Source organism: Falco biarmicus, chromosome 2 (genome assembly GCF_023638135.1).
Source record: "Falco biarmicus isolate bFalBia1 chromosome 2, bFalBia1.pri, whole genome shotgun sequence".
Classification (NCBI taxonomy): Eukaryota; Metazoa; Chordata; class Aves; order Falconiformes; family Falconidae; genus Falco; species Falco biarmicus.
This window is the reverse complement of record NC_079289.1, coordinates 66,341,594-66,365,612: the sequence shown is the minus strand read 5'-3', so window position 1 is coordinate 66,365,612 and position 24,019 is coordinate 66,341,594. Positions and strand designations below refer to the sequence as shown.

The 24,019-nt window shown below is 36.0% G+C and overlaps 1 protein-coding gene across 3 annotated transcripts in view; it reads left to right on the top strand.

The window, feature by feature from the left end:
- The window catches only part of CCDC138 (coiled-coil domain containing 138), a 42,089-nt gene that overhangs the window by 867 nt on the left and 17,203 nt on the right, over positions 1–24,019 (top strand). For 2 of the 3 annotated variants that reach the window (XM_056328826.1, XM_056328825.1), the window contains exons 2-13: positions 2,059–2,197; positions 2,937–3,052; positions 5,534–5,718; positions 6,734–6,892; positions 10,317–10,436; positions 11,881–11,958; positions 12,038–12,148; positions 14,307–14,471; positions 15,243–15,359; positions 16,456–16,648; positions 20,751–20,927; positions 21,553–21,630. In XM_056328826.1, the coding sequence (XP_056184801.1) occupies positions 2,064–2,197; positions 2,937–3,052; positions 5,534–5,718; positions 6,734–6,892; positions 10,317–10,436; positions 11,881–11,958; positions 12,038–12,148; positions 14,307–14,471; positions 15,243–15,359; positions 16,456–16,648; positions 20,751–20,927; positions 21,553–21,630 (1,633 nt within the window). In that variant the 5' untranslated portion in view covers positions 2,059–2,063. The remainder of the gene's footprint in view (positions 1–2,058; positions 2,198–2,936; positions 3,053–5,533; positions 5,719–6,733; positions 6,893–10,316; positions 10,437–11,880; positions 11,959–12,037; positions 12,149–14,306; positions 14,472–15,242; positions 15,360–16,455; positions 16,649–20,750; positions 20,928–21,552; positions 21,631–24,019) is intronic. The other variant, XM_056328827.1, reaches the window with a different exon arrangement.

Genomic DNA, 24,019 nt, shown 5'->3' with positions numbered 1-24,019 from the left:
GAACTGGATTGCTTCTCCTCTGTTTTCACTACTTGTGCTGATGTAAAAATGTATGGGTCTGCAAATTGGGTTAGGAAACTGATCTGCCTAAAAATCCAGGAGCAAAGACTCCTCCCACATGCTGGTGTTTCAAAAGTCTTTGACACTTTGTAGAAGGAATGCTCATTCACTAGGCACTTACTTTTATTTTGCCTGAAGTCTGTCTTTCACTGAGACAAACTTGCAGTTGCTTGCATCTGAGTTCCGTGGGTCAAATGCTTCCAGCACGTCCAGGGTGTAACAGACCTTAAGCGTTCAAACTCATGCTGCAAAGGAACTAATATGTTGAAAAAATACCTGTGAGCAGCCGAAGACTGGGAGAGATTGATTGAAAGGTGGATTTGAGTTAACTTGTAGTTGGATTGGGAGATTAAGTTGGTGCTGGGAATCATCAAATACAGAAAGCAGCCTTTTTTTTCTGAGGAAGTGTGACTTGCCATTTTAGGATCAGAAACCATTTAAAATATGAGGTGAAGGTTTGAGTTCTATAGTAGCTAATATCTGGATGTATTTGCCCATAGTTTCTCCAGAAAGATTTGCAACTCTGGTAGCATTTTGTAGCGCTCTAGTTGCTATGTTTTTCTTGAGGAATATTTTGCTTTGACTTACAGAACTATTCTTTAAAGAAAAATAATTTCCAAAAGTTATCTTTAAAAAAACTATCACTGAGACTTTAAAGTGTAATGCTTGCAAGGAAGGAAATGCTAGATTTGTTTTCAAGTTTTGTTATTTCATGAGAAAGCAGTATTTAAGTACAAGAAAATACAGCAGTCGATCTCATCATTTAGAGCATAGCAGAGAGATGCAGTGAAATGCAGCTAAGTTCATGAGACATGCGTTGAGTGATCTTTTCTAATGTATGTTTACTTGATTTTGCTTGTAGCCTAATACTTCTGTCATTTGTTTTTTTAGTATGTAGTTAAAAGTTAGTAGGAAAAAGTGGAGAAGGAAACTGACATAAAAAGCTTAGCTATCAAGATAGATGGCACTGTTTCTGTGATTACCTGATCCTACTTTTATGCCCTTATTTTATGTTACTGTCTTCATAGTGTCTTACAGTATCTCAAATATTTTAACATATAACACTATGACTATTTCATTATTAGACTGTGGGGACTATGTTTGCCTCTTAATATGAGGGGCATTTACATTTTGATATTGAAAAAAAACCCCACTTCCCTTTTCAAAGTCAATAGTTTGTGGTAGGAATTCTGTCACAAGGCACTGTAACTGTTAAACAAGTCAGTTGTAACTTACACTTTCCCTGAAAATTCTGACTATATTACAGTGGGTTTGTGCTTTCTTATAAGATTGCCTTTCAGAAGCGTTACATACTGAACATAAAAGTGGAAGCTCCCTGGTACACAAACAATGGTGCTTTGTCTTTTTCAGGCATCATATATATACAAATATATATATTCAGACAAAATATATACTAAAACTGTCTCATTCCTAAATTTACTTCAAGGTTTGTATTTTCTCATTTAAATAGGTAGACATTCTTGAATGTAGTATCTGGGAGCCAGCCTGGGAATGTTAACATTCACATAAAGAGCACAAAGAATGCTTTAGAACAATGGTTCCCAACCTGTTTGTGTTTGTCCTACTTGAAGTAGTTTTAGCAGTCCACCTTGTAATGGATACATTTGGTTTTAATTAAAGACACATATGTGTTTAATATTTAGAATGTCTTTGGGCTTCTTGAGAAACGCGTGTTGCTGGTACATGCAGACAGCAGGGTAGAACGATGTGTTTATCAGACTTTGGTTATAGAAAAACTAGTATATGAAGGCAAGCTGTACAGCTTCAGAAAGACAAATCAGGTTTGAAAACTGAATAATTCTTCCTATAGGTTAAGCTGTTAGAATTTTTAATTCATTTGTCAGGCTGCGTCAGTGGTTTTTTTGGTTCTTAAACCTACCTGATTACAAAGCAAGTATTTCTAACAAGTCCTTTTCCAATTCTTAATGTCAGCTTCTCAAATGCAAAATAAAAATGTTATTATTTTATGTATTCCAGGTGACATGGACAGCTTACTGGAAAATACAACTGTTTCTTTATCCAGATGTTCTTTAGAGTCAGAATTTACTGAAAGTGGAAGAGAGAAGAGCATCAGATCTTCTGGTGATTTTCTGCAGACTTATAAAGACTGGGATTGGTAAGAGGTGTTTTCTCTTCAGCTCTCCTTTATCATTTATTATCTCTCATAATCCATGTAAACCATGATGAAACAATATGTTTGGATTGCACTGATACAGAAGTAGTTTTAAGATCCTTGTTTCTTGTTAAGTAAAGAAATGTTTGTGGCTGATGTACGAAATAATGTGAATGCTGATTCTGATGAGAAGTATTGTTTTGCTCACTTTCTGATCTAATCTGTGTATGTTGGAATTGCTAATGGGATACAGGGATGATATAAACGCAACTAGGAGGAAAGCAGATAGCTCAGACTGATGAACAGCTTTAAGTTTATTTAGAGATAATTTGATTCCAAAAGCCAAGAAATCTCTGTTCGGGGCTACTTTACACCAAATATGTAAAAATAATTTAAGAAGAGATTTTATATTTTTAGCTTTTCTGGAATTTGGTTGGTGGTGAGAGAAGAGTGTTGGTTTTACCTGCTGTATACATATGCTTACAGCATGAAAATTCTAGTTATTGTTACTACTTTTAGGTCAGCAACATTATTAACTGTTGTGGTTAAAATCTTGTGAGTAATAATGCTTTCCACCCAAATGATTTAACTCTGCTATTTGTTATCAGTCAAATATCAAAATCTTAGATTGAGCAATGTTTCCTTTTTTGTACAGACTTCTCTCAGTCCTCTATATATGTAGCATGTTAGAAAAGAACCGAGTAATTTCAAATTACTGTTTTTTTTAATTTATTTTTTTTAGTTTTGATGGTGAGCAAGATTCTTTCTGTGGTTCAAGCGGTCTAGAAATAGAAGAAAAGACCATTAATTGCACTGAAACTGATGTAATTCAAAGTACAGCTATATATGTGAAAACAGGTAATAAATACTGAATTTTAAATATTTTTACAGCTCATGTGTGAAGTACAACATGTAATTTAAAAAATTTTCTAGTAGATGTATTTCTGCTCAGTTCATAAATACAATAATCAGCTAAAATGTATTTTGATTTGGGGATTTAACCTTCTATGTGCATATGAGTAACTCCTTTAGAATCAGTTTAGGATTTTCAGACGTACTTGATGCAATACTAACATGTATTTTAAAAATAAAAATCGACCTTTTTATTAAACTGGTTGCCAGGTGACTTTATAATATAAACAAAGAAACAGGGTGGGGTTGAGGTTTTTTTGTTTGGTTGGTTTTATTTTGGTTTAAGTAGCTAGCTGCATTAACGAATACTGCAACTCTGATAAGTCAGATGTCTTTTGTCAGTTAAGGATGGAGAACTGTCAATGAGGAAAGAGTTACTTGTTGTTCAGTTACCTCAGGAAGTTCTAACTAGAAGATTGTAGCAGGGCTCAGGTGGCATTAATTCACTGCAGATGTTTTAGATGATGCTGCAGTTGGAGGAGTTTGTGAATCAGTGTGGCTCTGTCTCTTGTGGGGAGTTTTAGAAGAACATTGATTTGCTCTTTTGAAAGTGTATCTGGAAGTGCGGTGACAACCAGCCAGCCAACCAACCCCAAAGTGGCCAAAAGGAATCTCAGAAGCCAGGCAGAACAGATCAATGGAACTGTAATAGACTCTCACCAAGGGTTGTGTTAAACTGGTGGGCAGAGTATAAGAACAGCTTTCTGAAAACACATGCTCTGTGAAAAGAAAATAAATAAATTTATTTGTGCTAGGAAAAATGCATTACTATCTGGGATCGAAGGGAAAATAAATACAAACTCTGGTAAATGTCACATACATTTGTTTCAGATACGACTACTTTGTTTTTCTGGTTTCTTTTCACTTTTTTTTTTTATGCTTCTGTTAAGATTTGTGTGGCATTGTAATAATTACAGTCTCCTTCCTCACCTGTGAAGCAATCACGCTGTGGTAGAACAACAGGTTTGGTTTATTGTCCTGCTCCAGCTGTGTTGGGTGATCAACCACAGGGCTGCATAATGCATGCCACCAGTTAGCCCTGATTACATCTTTTGCTTATCTAGTAACCTTTTTCCTGTTTCTTGAGGGTCCTTGTCGTTGTCCTTCTTTTATCTTCCCTAGTTGACTGTCAAATAAACAACCTATCCCTAATTACTTTGTCATCATTGGTCTGAGTTTTGCTACAGCTGTACCTGTTGTGGTTTGGGCCCCACAGGCAGCTCAGCCCCTCACAACTTGCTCACGCTCCCTGCCCCCCTGCTCCCCCAGTAGGAAGGGAGAGAATCAGTTAAGGTAAGAGCAAGAAAACTTGCAGGTTGAGGTAAAGACACTCTAATAGGTAAAGCAAAAGCCATGTGCACAAGCAAAACAAAATAAGGAATTCATTCACCACTTCCCATCAGCAGGCAGGTGTTCAGCCATCTGCAGGAAAGCTGGGCTCCATCACACGTAACGGTGACTTGAGAAGATAAGTGCCACATCTCTGAAAGTCCTCCCTTCCTCCTTCTTCCCCAGCTCTTATTGCTGAGCATGATGTCATAATGATGTGGGATCCCTCTGGTCAGTTGAGGTCAACTGCCCTGACTGTGTCCCCTCCAAACTTCTTGTACACCTCAGACCTACTTGCTGGTGAGGCAATGTGAGAAACAGAAACAGCCTTGACTATGCAAGCACTGCTCAGCAATGGCTGAAACATCACTGTGTTATCAACGCTGTTTCCAGCACAAATCCAAAACATAGCCCCGTATGACCTACCAGGAAGAAAATCAGCTCTATCCTAGCCAAAACCAGCACAGTACCCAAATTTGTATTTCTGATACTGTCACCTGGGTAAACTTGGCCTGATGTGATACCTAGCTACAGCTGGCCTTGCAAGGTGTCCCTCCCCAAAAGAGCTCAGTAGTTCCTTTCAATTATGTGTGAATTTTGGCTGTTTGACTATTTGTGAAACCCAGCCATTCCTCGCTGTGCTATCTGCAACTTTCATCAGTTTTTTATACTGTGATCAACAGATCCTTGTGTTGTGTCCGGTAGTTTCTTAAGTCTGTTTCTGTTAACTGAGATGTCAGGCCAACGGCAAGCCAAAGCAAATCACTTGCCTGAAGCCCTTAGAAAAATAATAGGATATTTTGGCTACGTTATGATTCAACCTGTGCATAAATTTCATCCAGATATCTATGGGATTTCTATACTGAAGTGGAGGACCTAGTTTTACTTCTAAAACTGTTGATAACTGATCAATTCAAGCAAGTCGTGGAACTTACCTTTGAGCAATTCTCCAGAATTCTTTAGATCACTTTCTCATTTTGATACCTCTTGCTCTATACTTGTTACTTTAAATGCCTAAAGTTTGCTCTTTTGGGCCAACAATCATGTCAGTATTTAAGACTGACTTTTTAATGTGAAATGTTTTTTTTCTTTCCATAGGCGGTACCTTACCATCCCATTTGGCTGCCAATATACAAGAAAATAGTGGCCAAAATATTACCAATTGTTTGGTAAGGAAAATAGTGAGTGGAACTGATGCTCAAGCATGTGATAGTAAAAGCTTAATACCACCTCACATCAGTCAAATTTATGATGAATTACTTGTCATACTTCAGAAGCTCCAGGTAGGAACTGGAATAGCCTTAAAATGTTTGTTGAGTAGTGTTGTGAAGATTCTTGCTTTTGACAGAGGATTTGGAAATTATATGTTAAATCGCTATTATGTACTAAAACTATTATTTATTACTGTTACTGTAACTAATCACAATCAGTTACATGCTAAAACTCTTGTCATCATCTGCCTCTTTCCCTAAATTAATTCACTGATTTGGTAGTGGTGCTTTGACTTGCGTAGTGGGTAAATCAGATAAAATTGAGCTTGAGGGAATTTGAACACAGTGCTGCTACATCCAAGAGTGTTTTCTGATGCACTGTGGGTACGGAGAGAAGCACCTGCAACCATTGCTTCTCCTGAGAGCACCTGAAACTATTGTCCTGACTCTGGGTACTGCAGAGTGCTCGCCTTGATGGCCTCCTGCAAAAACCTTTCTGTGCTGCTGGGGAATCCCAGCAGTGCACCCCCTAACAGGCCTAGGCCACTTACAAAAGAACCTCCTGTATGGTTTCTTTCTGTAATAGCTCCCATGCTTCTGACTTATTCCCTGCCAGGTCTTTCTTTTGCAACATATGAGATAAAAAATAATTTTGTATCTCTCTTTCTTCACCACTTTTTCAAGGATGCTTCCCGCTAATTGAAGAAACAATATAGTAATCTAGTGTTCAGCACAGACATTTGCATCGGACTCTGTTTTGTCTTACAATTAATACAGTTATCCAAAACTTTTGGAAGCAAAAGCCTACATTTTTCTAGGCTTATACTTGAACAACCATGTAGAGTTGAATTTAGTATTTTGGGAGGCCAAGCCATCCTGACGCACATTGAAGTCGTTTGGGTTAACATGTGGGAAAACTGAATGTAGATGTGAGAAATTTTTAATCAGTTAAACAACTATTGTGTAACACTGTAATTTTACAAAAAGCTAAGCATATCTCTGGAAGAGAAAATCCAAGTTCAGTAGAAATTGTGACAATTTCATGGGCTTCAAAGTAATTTCAACATTAATTTTTTTCTTAATACAGAGAGAAAGTTCAGCACAGCAGAAGTATGCTCTGCAACTCCAGAAACGAGAGTGTTTTCTAACAGAGCGAGAAGCATTGCTTTTTAGACGTGAAGCAGCTTTGGCTAAAATAAAAGGCGTTGAGGAAGAAGTTCACACAAAATTTGGAATTGTGGAAGAGGTGCATTAGTATATTTGATGATATTTATTGCTCTACATGCCATTTAACTTGTTTGTACTTATCTTAAGCCATCACATGTTTGCTGGATATAATGCTTATTTCTTTAAAATGTTTGAAATTCCCAAATGAAAGGTTTGCATTAGAAGTACCAAATAATGTTCTTAGAGTTTTTGTATGGCTTCTGTTTCAGGATGGTGTATTTAATTGTCTGATGTGTAGGTGCATTTTACTGTTAAAATTTAGAAAAGAAGGTAACTTGTTTCTAAAACAGTAAAAACTATATGACCAGTATTATAGAAAAAAATATTGTCTATCTGTAATGGCATGTAACTTACATGACTATCTTTGCATTAGCTGTAGTTGAAGTAGATTTCCTTGGAAAGACTTTAAGACACAATGAGATCTTATGACGTAACAGCTATGGCAGAGGGTACTGGCAAAAAAACCACTCAAAAAGTTCAAAGGAAGAAAAGATCAGCCTAACTTGGGGGTGTGGGAGGAAATGGTATGACTTTTCTATAACAAGTAGTAGTAATTAACAACACTGTTCTTGTGAGTATTTGCTATTTAGGTCTTGTGGAAAGTTTTAGTTATTATCCAAAAGGTCACTAAGAGAAGTCCTTAAATATGTGTACTTTGTGTCAAACCCATAAGCTGAGAAATTACAGTTCTTTGAAGTATGCAGATAAACCTTTCCCACAAGCTGTAGAGAGAGGATAGACTACGTGTTAAAAAGGGGAAAATGGGTGTCAGAGGAGCGGGACCTCAACTTTTGAACAGGGAGGGAATAGTTAAGGTGTTAATTTAGATGTTTCCAATCTTCTGAGCTTAGAAGAATATTACACCAGTTAGAGAACCAGCTGATGAAAACTTGGGAAAAATTACAGGTTATCTGTGAAAATTTGTGGAGGTCAAATGGAGTATTAGAAGACCGAAAAAATGTGGTGCCTTTCTTTTCAAAAGGGAAAGAGTTGTACAGCCATCAACTTAGGGTCAGATTTCTAAATAAATAAATAAATGGATCCTGAGACAAGCTATCAACAAACCACAGGAAGCACAATGCAGAAAACAATGCAATACATAACTACTAGTGTGTGTTAATCATAAATTGTTAAGTTAGTCTCATTTCTAGCAAGGTAATGGGTATTGCTAATGGAGGAGTAGTACTTATATATATGCCTGGACTTAATTAGAATTTTTTTATAGTTTTGCAGCATTTGCGTAATCATATTAGGAAAGTATAACATAAATGTAATGGAGTTGGTGTAGAGCTGTAGTGAGACAGTAGTTCACAGTAAAGCTGAAGGAGTGTACATAGTGGATTCTGGAATATCTTTTCCATCCCAGTGTTATTCAGTATTTTCAATAAGAAGTTTGATGTTGAGGAAGACAGTTTATTAAATTTGAAGAAAATAGCAAGTGAGGGGGAATTTCAAGCATGCTGAAAAAGAACATAAGGATTAAAATCTCTCTTGACAAATTGAAGATATGGTAGGTCTGAAAAAAATAGTATACTGTTCAGAAGGTGTGAGTGTACAGTATTGCATTTGAATAAAAATACCAGCTACAGAAACAGAGGATGATGAGCAGATGCATGGATTAAACACAGGATGACTTGAGGGTAAATGGGCCAATCTTCAGCTACACAAAAGGCTGCAACAAAGAAAAAGAAACTAATGTTTTTTTATGCCTGTGATAAAGGAAGTAGTGGTAGTAAGGGAAAATTAGGTAATAGGAAAAACTAGGTCTAACAAAAATGGTTAAGCATATGAACAGGTAGATTGGTAAGACTGTAGTGTTTCCAAAATTGGAGGACTTAAGAACAGACTTGGCAAATGTCTGGCAGGGGTGAGATGGTGTAGCTAGTTATGATACGGATGACACCACCTGATTTGATTATGGAAGTGGATAGCTTAGACATCCTGGTATCACCTATAACCTTATGGCTTAACAATGGAATTGGTTCTACTTACCTTTTAGATTAAATGTTCTCTACTGATTCTTCCTAGAGCAACTACTGAACTTCAGATAAAGCTCTTAACGGTGCATGTGCAAAACAGAAGTGAAACATTCCATGTGATGTGATAGGGTGCCCTCAGTTGTATGTTGTCAGCATCTGTGTGTTTATTGGTATGAATAGTATTTCATACAGATGGGAAGAAAGAGCCTCAAGTTGCACCGGGGTGATTTAAATCAGATATTAGGAAAAATTTCTTCACTGAAAAGGTTGTGAACCAGGCTGCCCAGGGAAGTGGTGGAGTTGCCATCCCTGGAGACATTTAAAAGGCGTGTAGATGTGGTGCTTAGAGATATGATTTAGTGGTGGACTTGGCACTGTTAGGTTTGTGGTTGGAATCCTAAGATCATAGGATCTTAAAGGTCTTTTCCAACCTAAATGATTCTATGATTCTGTGTCGTCTTAGGCAAATGTTGCTAGGTGCTTTAGACAAGAATGTCCTGCCCACAGCTGTCCTGAGCCTGCTGCCTGAGAAGAGCAGCATTTGAGGAAAAGGAGTTATGGGTAGTTTCCCTGTATAGCTGGAATAGAAGTTACTGAGCTTCCAAGCAGAAATATACAGAAGTATCTCGTCAGGGCTTGTGTCCTTTAAATTTCTACTGTGCTTTAATTTTATCATTTGCACATGTAGGAAGAGAGGCTATGATTGGAAATGGGAAAATCGAGAATGAGGTGAATGATGAAGAGTAGTGAATTCATGGAAGGGGACAAATGAAAGATAGTATATATAGCTGGAATATTTTTTCAATAAAATAAAACTTTGCTGTTTTATCAAATCTGAGGTACTCTAGAGATTCACTGGTGTCCAAAGAAACTGAAATCTAAAATCATTCATAAGATTCAGGGGAAAGAGAAGAACAGTAGTGGATATGCAGGTTGTAGTTAACAGTTCATATGGTTGCGCTGTAAACCAGAACACTCACTAGTCTGTGAGGCACAGGGTTAGTTTCTTGCTCAGCATCATTCAGAGTGAGCAAAGCCAGAACAGCTAGTTGAGACCTCAAAAGTTGCTGCAAAACAGAATCACAATTTTTTATAATTATATGGAAGAATAAGCTGTAAATAAGAGGTTTGCCATTGATTTTATTTCACAAACATTTCCCACGTCTGACTTGTTTGAGAAATGTACATATTGATATAATCTGTTTTGAGGAAGAATCTGGAAAGACTAAGAGCAATAGGCTGTGTACATTGCTGTGTTTCTTTATAGATTCTTCTTAATATGCAGTGTGGATGTTGTTATGTTGTTTTTCTCACTATTGGTCGAATGTGCAAATTTGGCTATGCAGAATTACAAACTTGATCTTTGAAAGTTTGTCCTACTATTTTAACACTGAAAAAGAATTTAGCTTAGAATTTTTAAATACTCCCTTGTAAATCATGTTTTTAAATTTGCTATTTCTATAGCAACACAAGGCAGAAGTTAAACAGCTGACAGAAGCCTTAAGAGAAATAACTAAAGAAAACAGGAGGCTGAAGTCATCATTTCACACCTTGAAGAAAATGAATGACTCTTTAAAAAAACAGGTAAAATTAGTTATTTCCTGTTATCAATAATTTTATAAATTACAGTCAACAATTTTAAATATTTGAACAGCTTAAGTTTGCAAAACTGGTGATTTTTTGTTTCTGTAAGACACTAATTGATGAATGACTGAAAGTACTTTCCACACCTTTTTCCAATACTTGAAATTTAGCCTCTCTGATCTTCTACAGTGTAAAAAAAAGTCGGACTTACTCCTCTGATCCACTAGCAACATCTAATTGTTAGGAAGGACAGATCCATGTCCTCTGAAGCAAACTGAGAGTGGATGGAGAGAAAGTATTGTGTAACATAATAGAATCCACCTGTGCTGAATTGCTGTGCTGATTCTATTAAATAAAAAACAGAATATGTACTTCTAGCTTTTTTTTGCTGAGTATTTTCAGTTCTTTTTACAAATGTTTATTAAGGTAGTATTTTTGCAGTTCTTAAACTGAGACAATGGTTCATAGTAAAACCAAGAATAAGAATTTTGTGACTGTTAAGTTAGCAATTTGTGTGTCAACATTTTAAGTCTGTCTAAACTATTTGACTGTTTTTTATTGAATTAATTACAGTTCTGATATTCTGAGTACAGTAAAAGTCTACAGCAGAGCCTTATTCTTTCTCTTAGGGATGGTCAGACCTAATTCATGGAATGTTGATGGTTCTGATACAACTCATCTGTCTCTTTATTTCCCCTCACTAAAATCTTTGCTTTTCTGAGCAAACTGAGGGCTTCTGTGATAATCATGCTGTTCATTGTTGTATGCATAGACCATGTTTCTTATATTTAAACGGAGGGTACAGTTTCCCTCATCTTCTCTCACAGAGCAAACTTTTTGTAGCATGGTCAGTAACTATTTCATTCTGCAGAGGATAAAACATTCACTGTCCCCATTAACAAGACTCTTAGACCATTCTTGAGATGTGTGCTCCATTTTTATGTCACTTCTCCTGTGAAAGGTCTTCTATGATTACTGTGAAAAGTAATCAAATGGGTAGTGCCTGTTTATCTAGAGTGGCATTGTAATCCTTATTCTTCCCCTGCAAACTGAAAGGTTGGGCTACAGGTCAACAAACAGTTACTGCTGTCCTATTTGTCCTGAAGAGATTGCCAGGAGAGGTGGTAGTGTCTGCCACCTTGGAGGTATTCAGAAGCTGTCTGGATGTAGTCCTGGGCAGCCTGCTCTCAGTGGCCCTGCTTGACCCTGGGGGTTTGGACCAGGTGACATCCAGAGGTGCCTGCCAACCTAAACCAGTCTGTGATTCTGTGATTTGTTGAGGAGGTAGATGATGGTTTTGTTTCTATCATTTTACATGCTCACAAGAAAAAACTTGAACGTAAACAACTTAGCTGATCAGCAACAACATCAAATAGTTTGTGTGGTAATTAAGTCGAGTGAGTTTTGAATTTACAGATACTTTAATATTTCCTGATTCTTTCAGTTAAATGATGTAACTGAGCTGAACAAGAAGTTGGAAGGTCAAGCAAGAAAAGTACAAGCTCGTTTAGAGAATCTACAAGTAAGGTTTGTTCTTGCATGTACCTGCTTCCTTTATAGGTAACAAGTGAAATATAATTCATTGTTACATTTTGTTGTAGAGGAAGCATGAATTTTTAGTGGTGCAGAAGTCTAAGGATATATGTCAAGTGGTGCAACAAAGGAAACCTGTCAAGCAGGCAAAAGCAATGGTAACATCAAAAATTGCTAAGGTAAGAACTGGGCAAAATAAAAGATTCGTTTGAAAGACATTAGGCAGTGGAGTATTCCCTGTGCTTCTGCTAGGAATTAAAAAATATAATTTCCAATTTTATGAGTGAATTAGAGTAAGAAAAGATACAGATTATATTGGGGGGAAACAGTTAACAAATAATTAAGCTCGTTGCTAAAAATAAGTGGATTTTACATTGTGTATATGTTATATGTATATATTTTTATTTATATGGTATGTTTTCCTCTTCCTGTCACTTCATCTTTCATCTGTCAATTAAAATTATAACCTGCCTACACTGTATGTGGTTTCTTTTGCTGTGTCAGAGCAAATCTTAAACTCATTCTGGTTACTGCTACAGTACAGCGCCATTCTTATGAATAACACCAGCTAAAAAGTAGTCAGTCAGGAGTATCAGATAAATAACCTTAATTTTTAAAGCCAAAAGTGATTGTACTACTGTTATTTTTTTGAGAAGTAGTCTTTAATTAGGAAAAGATAATAAATAAAATATTCATACACATTTCCAAAATTATCACCTTGTGTTCCTTAAAATATCTTCTTACATCTCATAATGAAATGCTTTCTGTCTCCGTGTTGTTCTATTTAGTAGCAAGTTCTCTGATAGTTCTCTACCAACATCTCCCAACTGGTGATTTTCTCCAGCTAGAGGCTAAACTGTGAAATGAGAGATATTCACAGCATCCTACTTATTCCGCATGAGATGCTTTAGAACTGTGCTGTCTATATATAGTCAACATATTTCTCTGTTTACATAGGTTTTAGTGTACTTTGGTTGCAAGTGAAATATAAATGGTATTGGTAGTTACAGTTCTGAACAAAGAGGAAAACAGTTGTCTGAAGATAGATAGAAGAAAACTTTTGAAGTCCCTAGAGAACTGTTCATGCAGCCTGTCTTCAGGTATCTCTGGATATTTTCCATAGAGTATTTCATTGCAGTGTAGTACAGGGACAGAGTGACAATTTGTTGAAGTCTTTGTTCTTTTTCTAACAATGCTGGTTACCCAGTTAAATTTTAACTGGATTTTGTGAAATAAAGCAAAGGGATGTTGAAGTAAGAATTTTGACATTCAAAGGACATTAAACATTTCCTTCTCCTGTAATTTATTTGGCCAGAAGTATAAAAAGTGAGTGACTGTATGTGAAAATCTTTTTCCCAGGCCTTTTATAACTGTTTGTCTATCTACAAAATAAATGACGTGGGTATTTTTTCATACTCAGAAACCAACACAAATAGTACTCGTTCTGCAGTGGGCAAGGGAGTGAGGTGTGGGTGAGAGAGAGAAATGATGCAGCGTTCTTTCTGATTCTCTGTAAGAAAGGCCTGACAACAGATGGCTTAATAAAACAGCTCTTTTAATAAGACAGAAGAGGAATATAGATAGTGAGTAAATCTTATGTCCCTTCAGATGCTGGGAACCTTGCACATGTGCAGCATCTGTGGATTTTTTCCCAGGGCAGGCTGAACAGGTCCTGTCCATGGAGAGAAGCTCCTCCTGTTTGGCTGTTCAAACTACTATATCATTTTCTTGCAAGAAAACAATACTGTTCCTGAAGGACATTCACAGGAGAACTTATTGCTGCCCTTTTATACAAAGGCAAGGCCAACCAGGAGGCATGATCACTGGTACCGAGTTGGAGCTGCCTGCAGGCTCCTGTTACTGTTGGCAGAGTTTATAGTGTGGCCAAACACAGTATAAACTATGCAGCACAGCACAGGCTGCACCTGCTCAGATTAACTGTAATGTAGATCTCTGACTCCTTGAGGTACGGTGGTCTCCTGGTCAGGATTGCTGCCTTCCACTGCTTGATCCACATAGGTTTACCTTTCCCAGAGATAATGTAAGTTACAGATTATATTAATAACATACAGGCTTCTCAAACCCTAGGTACAATGCCCAACAGAGAACACATAGCTTGATCAAGATTATGGTTTCCTTGAACATAACATTTTCCACAGGCTCCCAATACAGTAACATACCTCCCAGGTTTTATCAGGCATATGCTCATCATCCTTTAAATTATGCATAATATTTCGGAACTAATTTACTCTCATATATTTCAGTCTGTTACTGTTTTGACTTAGAAAAATCATTAACTTGAAAGGTGAAATATCTGTTGTTGTGGATGTATTACAGCTACCATTGAATTCACAAGTTTATGAGCTCTTAGCTTTTCTTATGGATTGGATCTCAGACGAGCACCTTAGCAAAATAAAAATACAAGAAGAAAGAGAGGATAGTCATAAACTTCTGGTTACCCAGACCTCCAAAAAAGTCTGCATCCAGGAAAGCTGTATGAAGGTAAAGGGGGTTGGATTGTTTGCTTCTGTGAATATGTTTTGAGATTTTATAGGAGTTCTTACTTGATTTTGAGAATTATACAGGTCAGCCTGTTCTATACATGCTTTGGATACAGTAATTAAAACAAAATCACAGTTGGTAAGTCAGTTTTATTGCGGCAGTGAGATATAAGGTGACAATTCGTCATTTGTAAAGCATACAGATAAAATTTAAGGAAAAGTGTTCAGCTTCAACTTGAAAGTTTCAGCATTTTATTTCAAGTCACTTCTGTCAGTTGATAATTTATAATTTTTGTGTAATACTGGACATAATTCCTTTTATCTAAGGAGATGAACATGTCTAATTTAAAATATTTTGATGTGTATATTAGGTAGAAAAGTTTCAATTTATGACTGATAAAAGGTGATACTATTCTATATTTCTAACTTGTTTTCCTTCTGGAGATACCAAGATTTGAAACTCAATAAGGTGTTCAGAAAATCTTCTTTTAATGTTATTCTTCACTATATTAAAGAATTGTAGCTATTGAGATTGGATTTACTGAGATTGAGCTCGTCTGATGTATCGCCACTTTTGCATGTAAACCCCTGTGAAATTTAAAATCTGTGTATGTGCATAATTCTGTTAGCTGGATCTGCCCAGTGAGTATTTGCATATGTAATCTGTTAAACTCCAAGTAAAAGTTGGGAGTTCTGTTTGTTTTTCCCTTATGGTTAGCTTATACAGTACTGTCATATATTGCATGTAATTTTAATTTTTTATGTTTTACAGCTTTTGCCTATAGCTACTGAGCAACTCCAGTGGATGCCATTTGTGAATCCTAAACTGCATATACCTGTGATTAGATTTATTTACTGGTCAATAAGACAGCTAGACGCTGGTATTCAGGTAAAACAAGTATTGCTCTTGCAGTATGTTCTTTTAAAAACTAAATTCACAGAAGATATTAAGGGATTTTATCTTTCCAATACATATGAAAAGTGGATATTTTCAGGCAGTATGTATAAAAGAAACTCTACTGTCTTTGCAAAGCGTAAATTCATAGTGTTTACCACAGATATATGGCAAAAGAAAAAAAATCTTTTTCAAGTTAATTTTAAATTTTGCATTGTGTATATAAACATAGTTTTCATAAGTACATGATTTCTGTTGTTTCTAAGCATCTCAGAAATTCTGTTTTTATATATGTATTTACAAAACTTTTGCACTAAAAAAGGCAGTATTTTTAGGTTCATTTTATGCATGTGATTTGTTGAGATTGATGGAAGTGTGTGGCAAAGCAGCAAATGAATTTTGATTTTTTTGTTCTCTGCTCAGTGTCTAACCACAAGGCATTCCTTACTCTGACTGCTAAAAGAAAATATTTAGTAGTATAATAAAGAAAAAGACAGTAGTTGTACTGTTAAGACTCAATATATAGTCTATAGTGCTGTCAATAGTGCTTTTGCTAAAGCAGAAGGTAGGAAACTTTGTAAATGTCTTGATTTTAAATTCAATAGAATAGTAATCTGTTGGTTTTAGTGCTAATGAGAAACTGTATTTTAAATGAGCATACTACAAAGTCTGATTCTGAAGTAGTATTTCTGTATAGCTTATGGTGACAATAGTTCTTACCTGTACAGTGTTCTTAAGGTTCATATTTAGACTTTGATCCTGTAAATGGTTTTACAGGATATAACTTCAGGCAACCTTACAAAACAGAGTTGGCTGAAGCTGAGCTTGCTCTGGAACCAGAGGCAGCTTAATGTCAGTTATCAAGGGACCTGGCAACTAGTCTCTTTGTGAAGTATGTGTTGATAAGGCGCTGTGATGTTTTTCAGCTGCTTTTGGAACACAAAGTAGTATCTCCTATACAGATTATATTCCAATACATGGTCAAACCATTTTCTGTTTAATTGCTAGAGGAACATTAGTATCTTTATATAGTACATGGGATTTTGATGTGGTTTAATGTTTACACTAACTGTGTGCATTGTTTGAAAAGCATGCAACAATGAAATCAACAATGAGGAGACTTGGTGAAGATATTTTCAAAGGCATAGTAAGTAAGGGAAACCCACATAGTTCTTCTGAACAGTCTACAGAGAGTAAATCAAAATCGGCAGCTTTCTTTAAGAGTTCCTGTATGCCTTTGAGATTTCTGTCAACTTTAATTGTGCTTAAAACAGTGACACAAGGTAAGTTCTGATTTGTTTTTGTGTTTTATTTATATATTTCTGTATGTGCCTGGACAAAAAACACTTTGGTGATACTGTAGAGTCTATTCTTCTTTATTAGTGAAAAGTGTTTTTACTTGAGTCTTACTACCTTGTGAAGCAAAATATACTGGAAACAAGTATGAATCTTGCTATTACTCATTTCATGTTGAAATTTGTGCATTCCTTTTAATGTGATGACTTCTGGTCAGACACATCACCATTTCTAAAGGGGACAATAGATTCTGATAATTCTGTCAAACTGTCACTACAGCAGTGACTGGATTGCAGAGATCTTTACTGCATAGAATGGCAGAGCTAGTTGCTTTTTTCTAAACTGAAATAAGTAGCAGGTTTTGCACAGTTCTAGAATTTCACTGTCCTGTTTAAGCTAGTAGGTTATTTACCTATCCCCTGAAAGGCTGATCAGCTGCAGTGTCAAGTGTTTCTTTTCTGATGTAGTTACAGCTTTTCTGCATTTATCTTTATGGATAAAGCTGATGTTCATGGGTGTTCTTGCTCACAGAAGTCTGTAGTCACAGAAGGAAAGCCACTTAAGTTGTGGATTAGAACTTAAATTGAATTGTGATACAATAGATGTCCTGAAATTGCTTTGTCCCTTGGTCTAAGTTTAGTGTACAGTTCATACTCCAGCCCTTACCTATGTGCTGCGCCTCTCCTCTCCTACCAAGTCTGGCTCTGCAAATGGCTATCCATAAAATATTGTAAACACTGAAAAATGCTACTCCATGAAATTGTCAGTTCATGATATAATTGTCTGTTCAGATGTCACTGTTACTCATTTACAAAGGCACCATGTTCTCTTTATATAAAAATGTTTTAGACTTCAAAGCCACCTGTCTAGCATGAAAAGCGACCTTTTTATCCAAAATCTTCCAAAATCTCTATGTTGATGTAGTATAGTATCGTACTTTGTAAACTAGGCAAAAGTGAACAAGGTCATATCAGAAGATAACACAGTGACTTCTGCTTCAGATCATGACAGGTTATTCCACTTGTGCAATTTTCAAGGTGCTGTGGCATATCTTTTCAGTGGGGCCTTCTTTGAAAACAGATATGATCTGAAAAGAATAAAACATTTTATTTAAATGAATTACAAAAATAGACTGTTTCTTGTGAGCTTGTGTTCAGCACACTGAGAAGAGGCACAAACTCAGATTTTTAATGTTTTCCTTCCTTATCCTTTTGATATAGACTGATATACACTTTTCTGTCAGAAGCCGGAGAAGAAAAACCTTTGATCTGATTTATAGAGATATTTTAAAATAAAATTATAGATTAACTTGGTCATTTAAACAGATTCTTACCCATTTTTAATTTGTGTATGATCTTTTTGAAAACTTCAACAGTAGTATGTGATCTGAATTATGCTTGAAGGTTCTTCATTCATAAATATGCAATTTGATGAGTGATCCAAAATAATGTCTTATTTTGACTTCTATTATTAGCTTTCTCTTTTGACTTAATTGTTTTAATTCAATAATGGCTTCAATGATTGCTGTGAAGCAGTTTTGATCACCTATGCAAAGAGAGTCCATCAGCATAAAAGCAGCAGTTGATAGGTCCCCTCTGAATCCTAAATGCAACGTAATTGCCACATATTACCAAGCTGAGCTTCTGACTATATAAAGAATTGATTTTGGAGGGAGTGTATTTATTTCTTTGGCAAAAAAATAAAATCCAAACAATTTAAATATCCTCTTAAACAATATAGTCCAGGCAGCCTTTCGTGCCTCTTAGGGGATTATTGTATCTGAAACAGCTACATCATTTTCAGCTTATGCTTCTGCCTTTTGTTAACCAAAAAGAGTCAGGGGGGTTATGCAGGGGGGTATCACAGGGCGACTCTTCACTTTCACTGTGAGTTTTTTTCTATTTCCACTTTGTTCGCAGGATCCTTCCACCTTTCACACTAGCAGATATGTATAATAGTAGTGTAAAGTAGAATTCCCTACTTAAAACCTATATTATTTTGTATTGGCAAAGAAATAGAGGATGTTGGGTCTTTCGTGCAAAGGTTTCAAAGCAGACACTATGAGTTAAGAATCAGATTGTGTCTGGACAGGGTAAGGGAAAGCTGTGGAAAATCTATCTCAAAGAATAGAGTAACTGTTCTCTCAGCTGATTTGTTAACTGCTGCCTTCAGTTACAGAGCCTTTTCACTCTTCAAGGGTAATGGGGAACAAGAGGTGTTGCAGGTCCTTTTTATGGAAGTCAGGCAGAACACGCTAATTATATACCATTAAGAGCAGGTGTAAGAGGTCATTACTGCCTACCTGCAGCAACTTAGGAGTACTGTGGTGCTGCGTAACTGGAATAATAAGTTTTGGAAGGATAGTATAGCAATGTATTTATAACCCTTTTCCAACTGTTTGTGATACTACCTACTTATTTTTCCCTCTTCAAAGACATATTAAAAGCACAGATAATTTTGATAGCAAATAATTGTTCAGTGGAGTTATGACTGAGCAATTTAACCTAACTTCAGAGGTGGTCCTGCTTTAGGCAGGATGGTTGGACTAGATTCCAACCTGAATTATTCCATGATTCTATTTTTGCTGTCTTTTGTTCTCAAAACAGTTTTTATTTTAAAATGTCTTTACTAGTAACACATCCCCTCTGCTAGTAACACAAAGAGATGGAGACAGGTTACAGAGATGTTAATTTTCAAGGTAATCCTGAAAAAACATGCCAGAATATCAGAATCAGATGCCTACTTTGGCATATGATTTTTTTCAGTCTGTTGCATGAAATACCTTAAAAATTTTGGGCCATTTCTTAGACAGCAGAGATCCACATCACAAAATTGCTGCAGTCTCTGGCACCCTGATTGACACTAAATGAGGATGCCAAAGATTTTAAATCTATAGATAATGAACAATGTTCTTGTTCATGAGAGTCATCCTTCTGGATTAGTTCGTTAAACAGGTTTACGTGTCTTTATGCTTAGCTGACCTTTGCAGTATTTATATTATGGGTATTTACAATATTTAAACTGTAAATTTTAAAATTTACATGATTTAAACATGGTGAAAGACCACCCTGACATCATTAATGAACAAACGCAGTATTTCAACTGTTGGAAGAAACTATTTCAGTCAAGATATTTTGATGAAATTACTCAAAAATTGAGACTCGCATTTCTAGAAATGTTTGATAAAAACGGTGCAGGAAGAATTGGAATACAAAAAATAGTTATTGGAGAGACTTACCCTAAGCAGATGAACATTCTTGATTAGAATGAATCGGTTTGGCTTCTCATGGTTGCTTTTTACTGCTAGCTTCTATAACATGGAAAATATGATCTGTCATTAAGCATATGTCGAATACCACTGTGTATGAATTTTGATCACTCTGACCACATGACACTAATGATCTAGTGATAAAGTAGTACATTTGGTTTGAACATATATCCCACTTCCTGCAAAACTTCCAGTAGATGTCACCATAGTTAAACTTTTGCTGTGGGATAGATTGTTTCCTTGTACTTAATTTTCTGCACTCTAGTTATCAATTCTATTGCAAGATACTGAGAAAGATTTGACATCAGTAAATTAAGAAAACTAGATTGGTTCACTTCATCTACGTTTTTCATATAATTTAGTGCCACAACGTATAAGTATGTAAACTGTATGCATGAAACTTAAACTACAGCTTTTTATAGAAAGGAATGGAAGTAGTTGCTTTCATGAAAGTAATTGCTCTTATTCAGGCAAATCAGGCCTTGACTCCTTTAACAGAGGTTTCCCAGATGTTGAAACCAACATTTGTCTCAAACTATGCAAACTTGTAATTTTTTTCCTCTTAAGCAAAATAGTAGAAGGACTTTATATTTGTAAGTATATTTTTCTTCAACATATGAATCTCTTTCTCCACTCACAACAAGTTAAGGGGTAAAAGCAGGCAGAGGATATCTTTAAATAAAAATAAAATTTAATATTTTCAGCCGTTTAGCTTTTTAAGTATATATCTGCAACAGTAAGTCTCAGGATAATTGTTCATATATTGCTTAGTGGAACTACAATTATAGAAGTTCTATTGCCTGTGCTCTAATATCTTTCAGTGGATTACCTGGCTCAGGCGTTTGATTCCCTTTGCATAGACTTGAAGACAGATGAAGGAAAGGCCTTATTTTTGGAATACCAATGTGTGCCTGTCATATTAAGTCACTTAAAAGTATCCAGTAGAGGTCTTCTTTCCAGTGCTCTTGATGGATTACTTCAGATGACCATGGAATCTGGTAAATTTGGGTAATTATAAAAAAATAGATAAAATTGTGATGGAAACAGGTGAGATAAGCATAAATACAGCATAAAAGTAGCGTGATTCTTCTGTGTAAATAATCTAATTTAGTATTAGCATTTGTTTGTATCATGTAAATTCATCGGAGACATAAAATGTATTTCTGAATTGTCTGTCTCTTTCAGAGTTGTACTGAATTATATATTAATGTGAATTTTTTTGTTACTATTTTTGGTTTGACTTTTCAATTTATTCCACTGTATTCCCTTGCTGATGTTTTTCTTTGAAGTCAGGCTGTGCCAGAGTAGCCATATCATGAAAACCTGCCAGGAGGTGGAGATAAAAAGTAGGCTTTATTTAAATTATTTTTGTAGTTTGAATCAGTGGCTCATCCCCAGTAATTTCCCAGCTTCTAATAATTGCAAATGGCATTTCTAGAAGAGATGGTTATGTTTTGCTGAATTTTACTGTGCTGTGGCATTATAAAAGGGTTAATAATCTCATTTGTCACAGGCTTTTCCAAGTGATAGAGGCTAAGAGTCAGTAACTAACTGGAATGAACATGAAGGTAGAGAGGCATTTCAGTACCATGTGGAATAAACCTTGTGACTTTTTTTTTAAAGATAAAAATCACTCACTGCCTTTTAGAACAGAAGAGGGGAAGGGTCTGCTGCTATTTTTGACGTATGTGTTGCTATTTTGTAAGTATTCTATTACCATGCATTATAGTGATAAAAATAGAAAGCGTATTTGATGTGGGGTGGAATAGCATTGAGTTAAAAGCCATTTTGTAGCAACGTAAGTGGCAGAAATATTTCAAGCATTTTTCTTCCTTGCAGACTCTTTGTCTGACCATGTAGTTAGTGTAGTCTTACGCTAAAGTATTCTCCCTAATAGTCATAAATATGGTTGTTAAAGTGTTTGGGAAGGCGATAGTTGTATGTGCAAAAGTAACATAGGCAAGGTGGATGGTGTCTGGTATTGCTTTGGATAATGCCAATAACGATACATCTTCTGCTACCTAGCAGTAGTCATTCCAATACACTAGATGCCTGCAGTTCAAAGAATTATGGAGATGTATTGTGAGAGACTCAGATTTTGCCTTGTTGCCTCTCAGAGAAGGTGTATATATGTGAAGTCAGGGAAGGAGGAATAATGTTTATTTGAATTGACGTTTGATTGAGAATTTATTTCTTGGCAACTGGGTAAAAAGCCTTATGCAGAGCCTTTCTCTTTGGTGGAATAATTGCCAATACACAAGTTGTAGGCATGTTTCACCAATACATAGTTAGTGTTGTGCAAGAAATTGTTAACAATGAGAAGTAGTTTTGTCGATGGGAAGTTATATTTTCATTCCTTTGTAAGTTCCCTATTAAAAATTTTTTGGACAAACTGGAAAGTGGCAATGAATATTCAGAGGGTGGTCTATTAGATTAAAACAGGAATTTATGCTCCATTTTAAAGCTGTGTTGGTGTGCAGCCTTAAATATGAAGTCATAGGTAGCTGGCCATATATAGAATCACATTACCTGTAAAAACAGCATCTGAACAACAGGAGGCAGTCTAGACGTTTTTTTCCTGAAAGATGCACAATCCTAGGCACACACCCCCACTCACACCCATCCCCACCCCCTGGGCTATTCCTTTCTATAACTTCATTTTTCAAGTTTTGATATTTCTTGTGAAGTACTTTTACAGATTCAGATTTTAGTTGCCCAGGCTGAAAGATGTGACTCAGATGTGAAATAACTGCAAGGTTACACTACTTCTCTGTGTAACTGCATGTACTTTTTGTTATAAGAGGCAATGAATGCTTATGGTTCTGTACAGTCCAGGCCTGTCTGAGGTCCTCATGTAGGCTCTCCTTTAAAAAAATTATCTTCCTTATGTTCCAGAAATGAAACCTAGATTTCCCATCGTATATTAAGGAAAATTACTTAAGCTGCATATGATGCACATATATATGCATACGCATAAGTACCTACTAGTCTAAGATGGATATTTCTGTGGATAGAAATTACCACAAGAGAATCTGAAGTAATGCTTAAGCCTATTGACTGATTTGATTTTGGTATGCACATTTTCAGATTTTGGAACAGTATCATTGCTTTTGGCTTCATAGTATATCTGGTACAATGGGCCCAGGATCCAAGTTTCTATTGCAATTCATGCATGTTCATAAAAACATTGACAGTGCTGATAAGTCATTCAGTTACTGAAAACACAATGTCAAATGCAACAGTTGAGGCATTGGTATCATCTGTTTTCTGTCTATGTGCAAGACCTTAATGGCAAATTAAAATTAATAGTCTTACTGCTGTGCGTCTATTGGCACACAGCCCTTTTATGCACTCCCTCTATATTTCTGTTCGGGAGCTTCACATCAAGAATCTGGGAGAGGCCTGACAACACCATTTCAGTGGGAAATGGTAACATTCCTCACTACTTTTTTTCTCTGTCTGCCTATGACTTCGTCATTATATATTCATCAGTCCTGGCCAGCTCAGGGTACACTTTCATACATAATATCTTCTACTGTTCTGATTGTTGCCACCTTTTGTTAGATCTTTTCTTCACAAGGAAGAGAAGGATCACGAGGCAGAAGTGGAGGAGTAATTAATTCTAGAGTGATTTACTTGTCTGAGAAAGCTTGGAAGAGCGTGGCTTCAGGTCATTTCAAAACCTGAAAAAAATGCATGAAGTTCAGATTCTTCAGTTCCTCCTGGAAACTGTGGCCAGAAAGCCAAATAGTGTGTTAAAAATTCTGTCCTCTTTTTTTTTTTTTTTTTTTTTTTTTTTTTGCCTGCTAGGCTAGGAATAACATATAACATTTGACAAGGAATTTTTTGGTAATAGAACTGCAGCATCATTTTTTGGCACTTTAGAGATGCCATGATTCTTTTCAAGGCATTCTTTTCACTAGTCAGCATTTCATGTCTACTATTTGGGAAAGATTAAAGCAACAAGGATCACTTAAGGTAAGTTTAGTTACAAGAAAAAGGATAGTAAACCAGGAATTGTTTGGCAAGATCTACTTCTCTGTCATTCTTAAATGTGTGTTGACACTTACCATTTGCTTCTGTCAAGGTA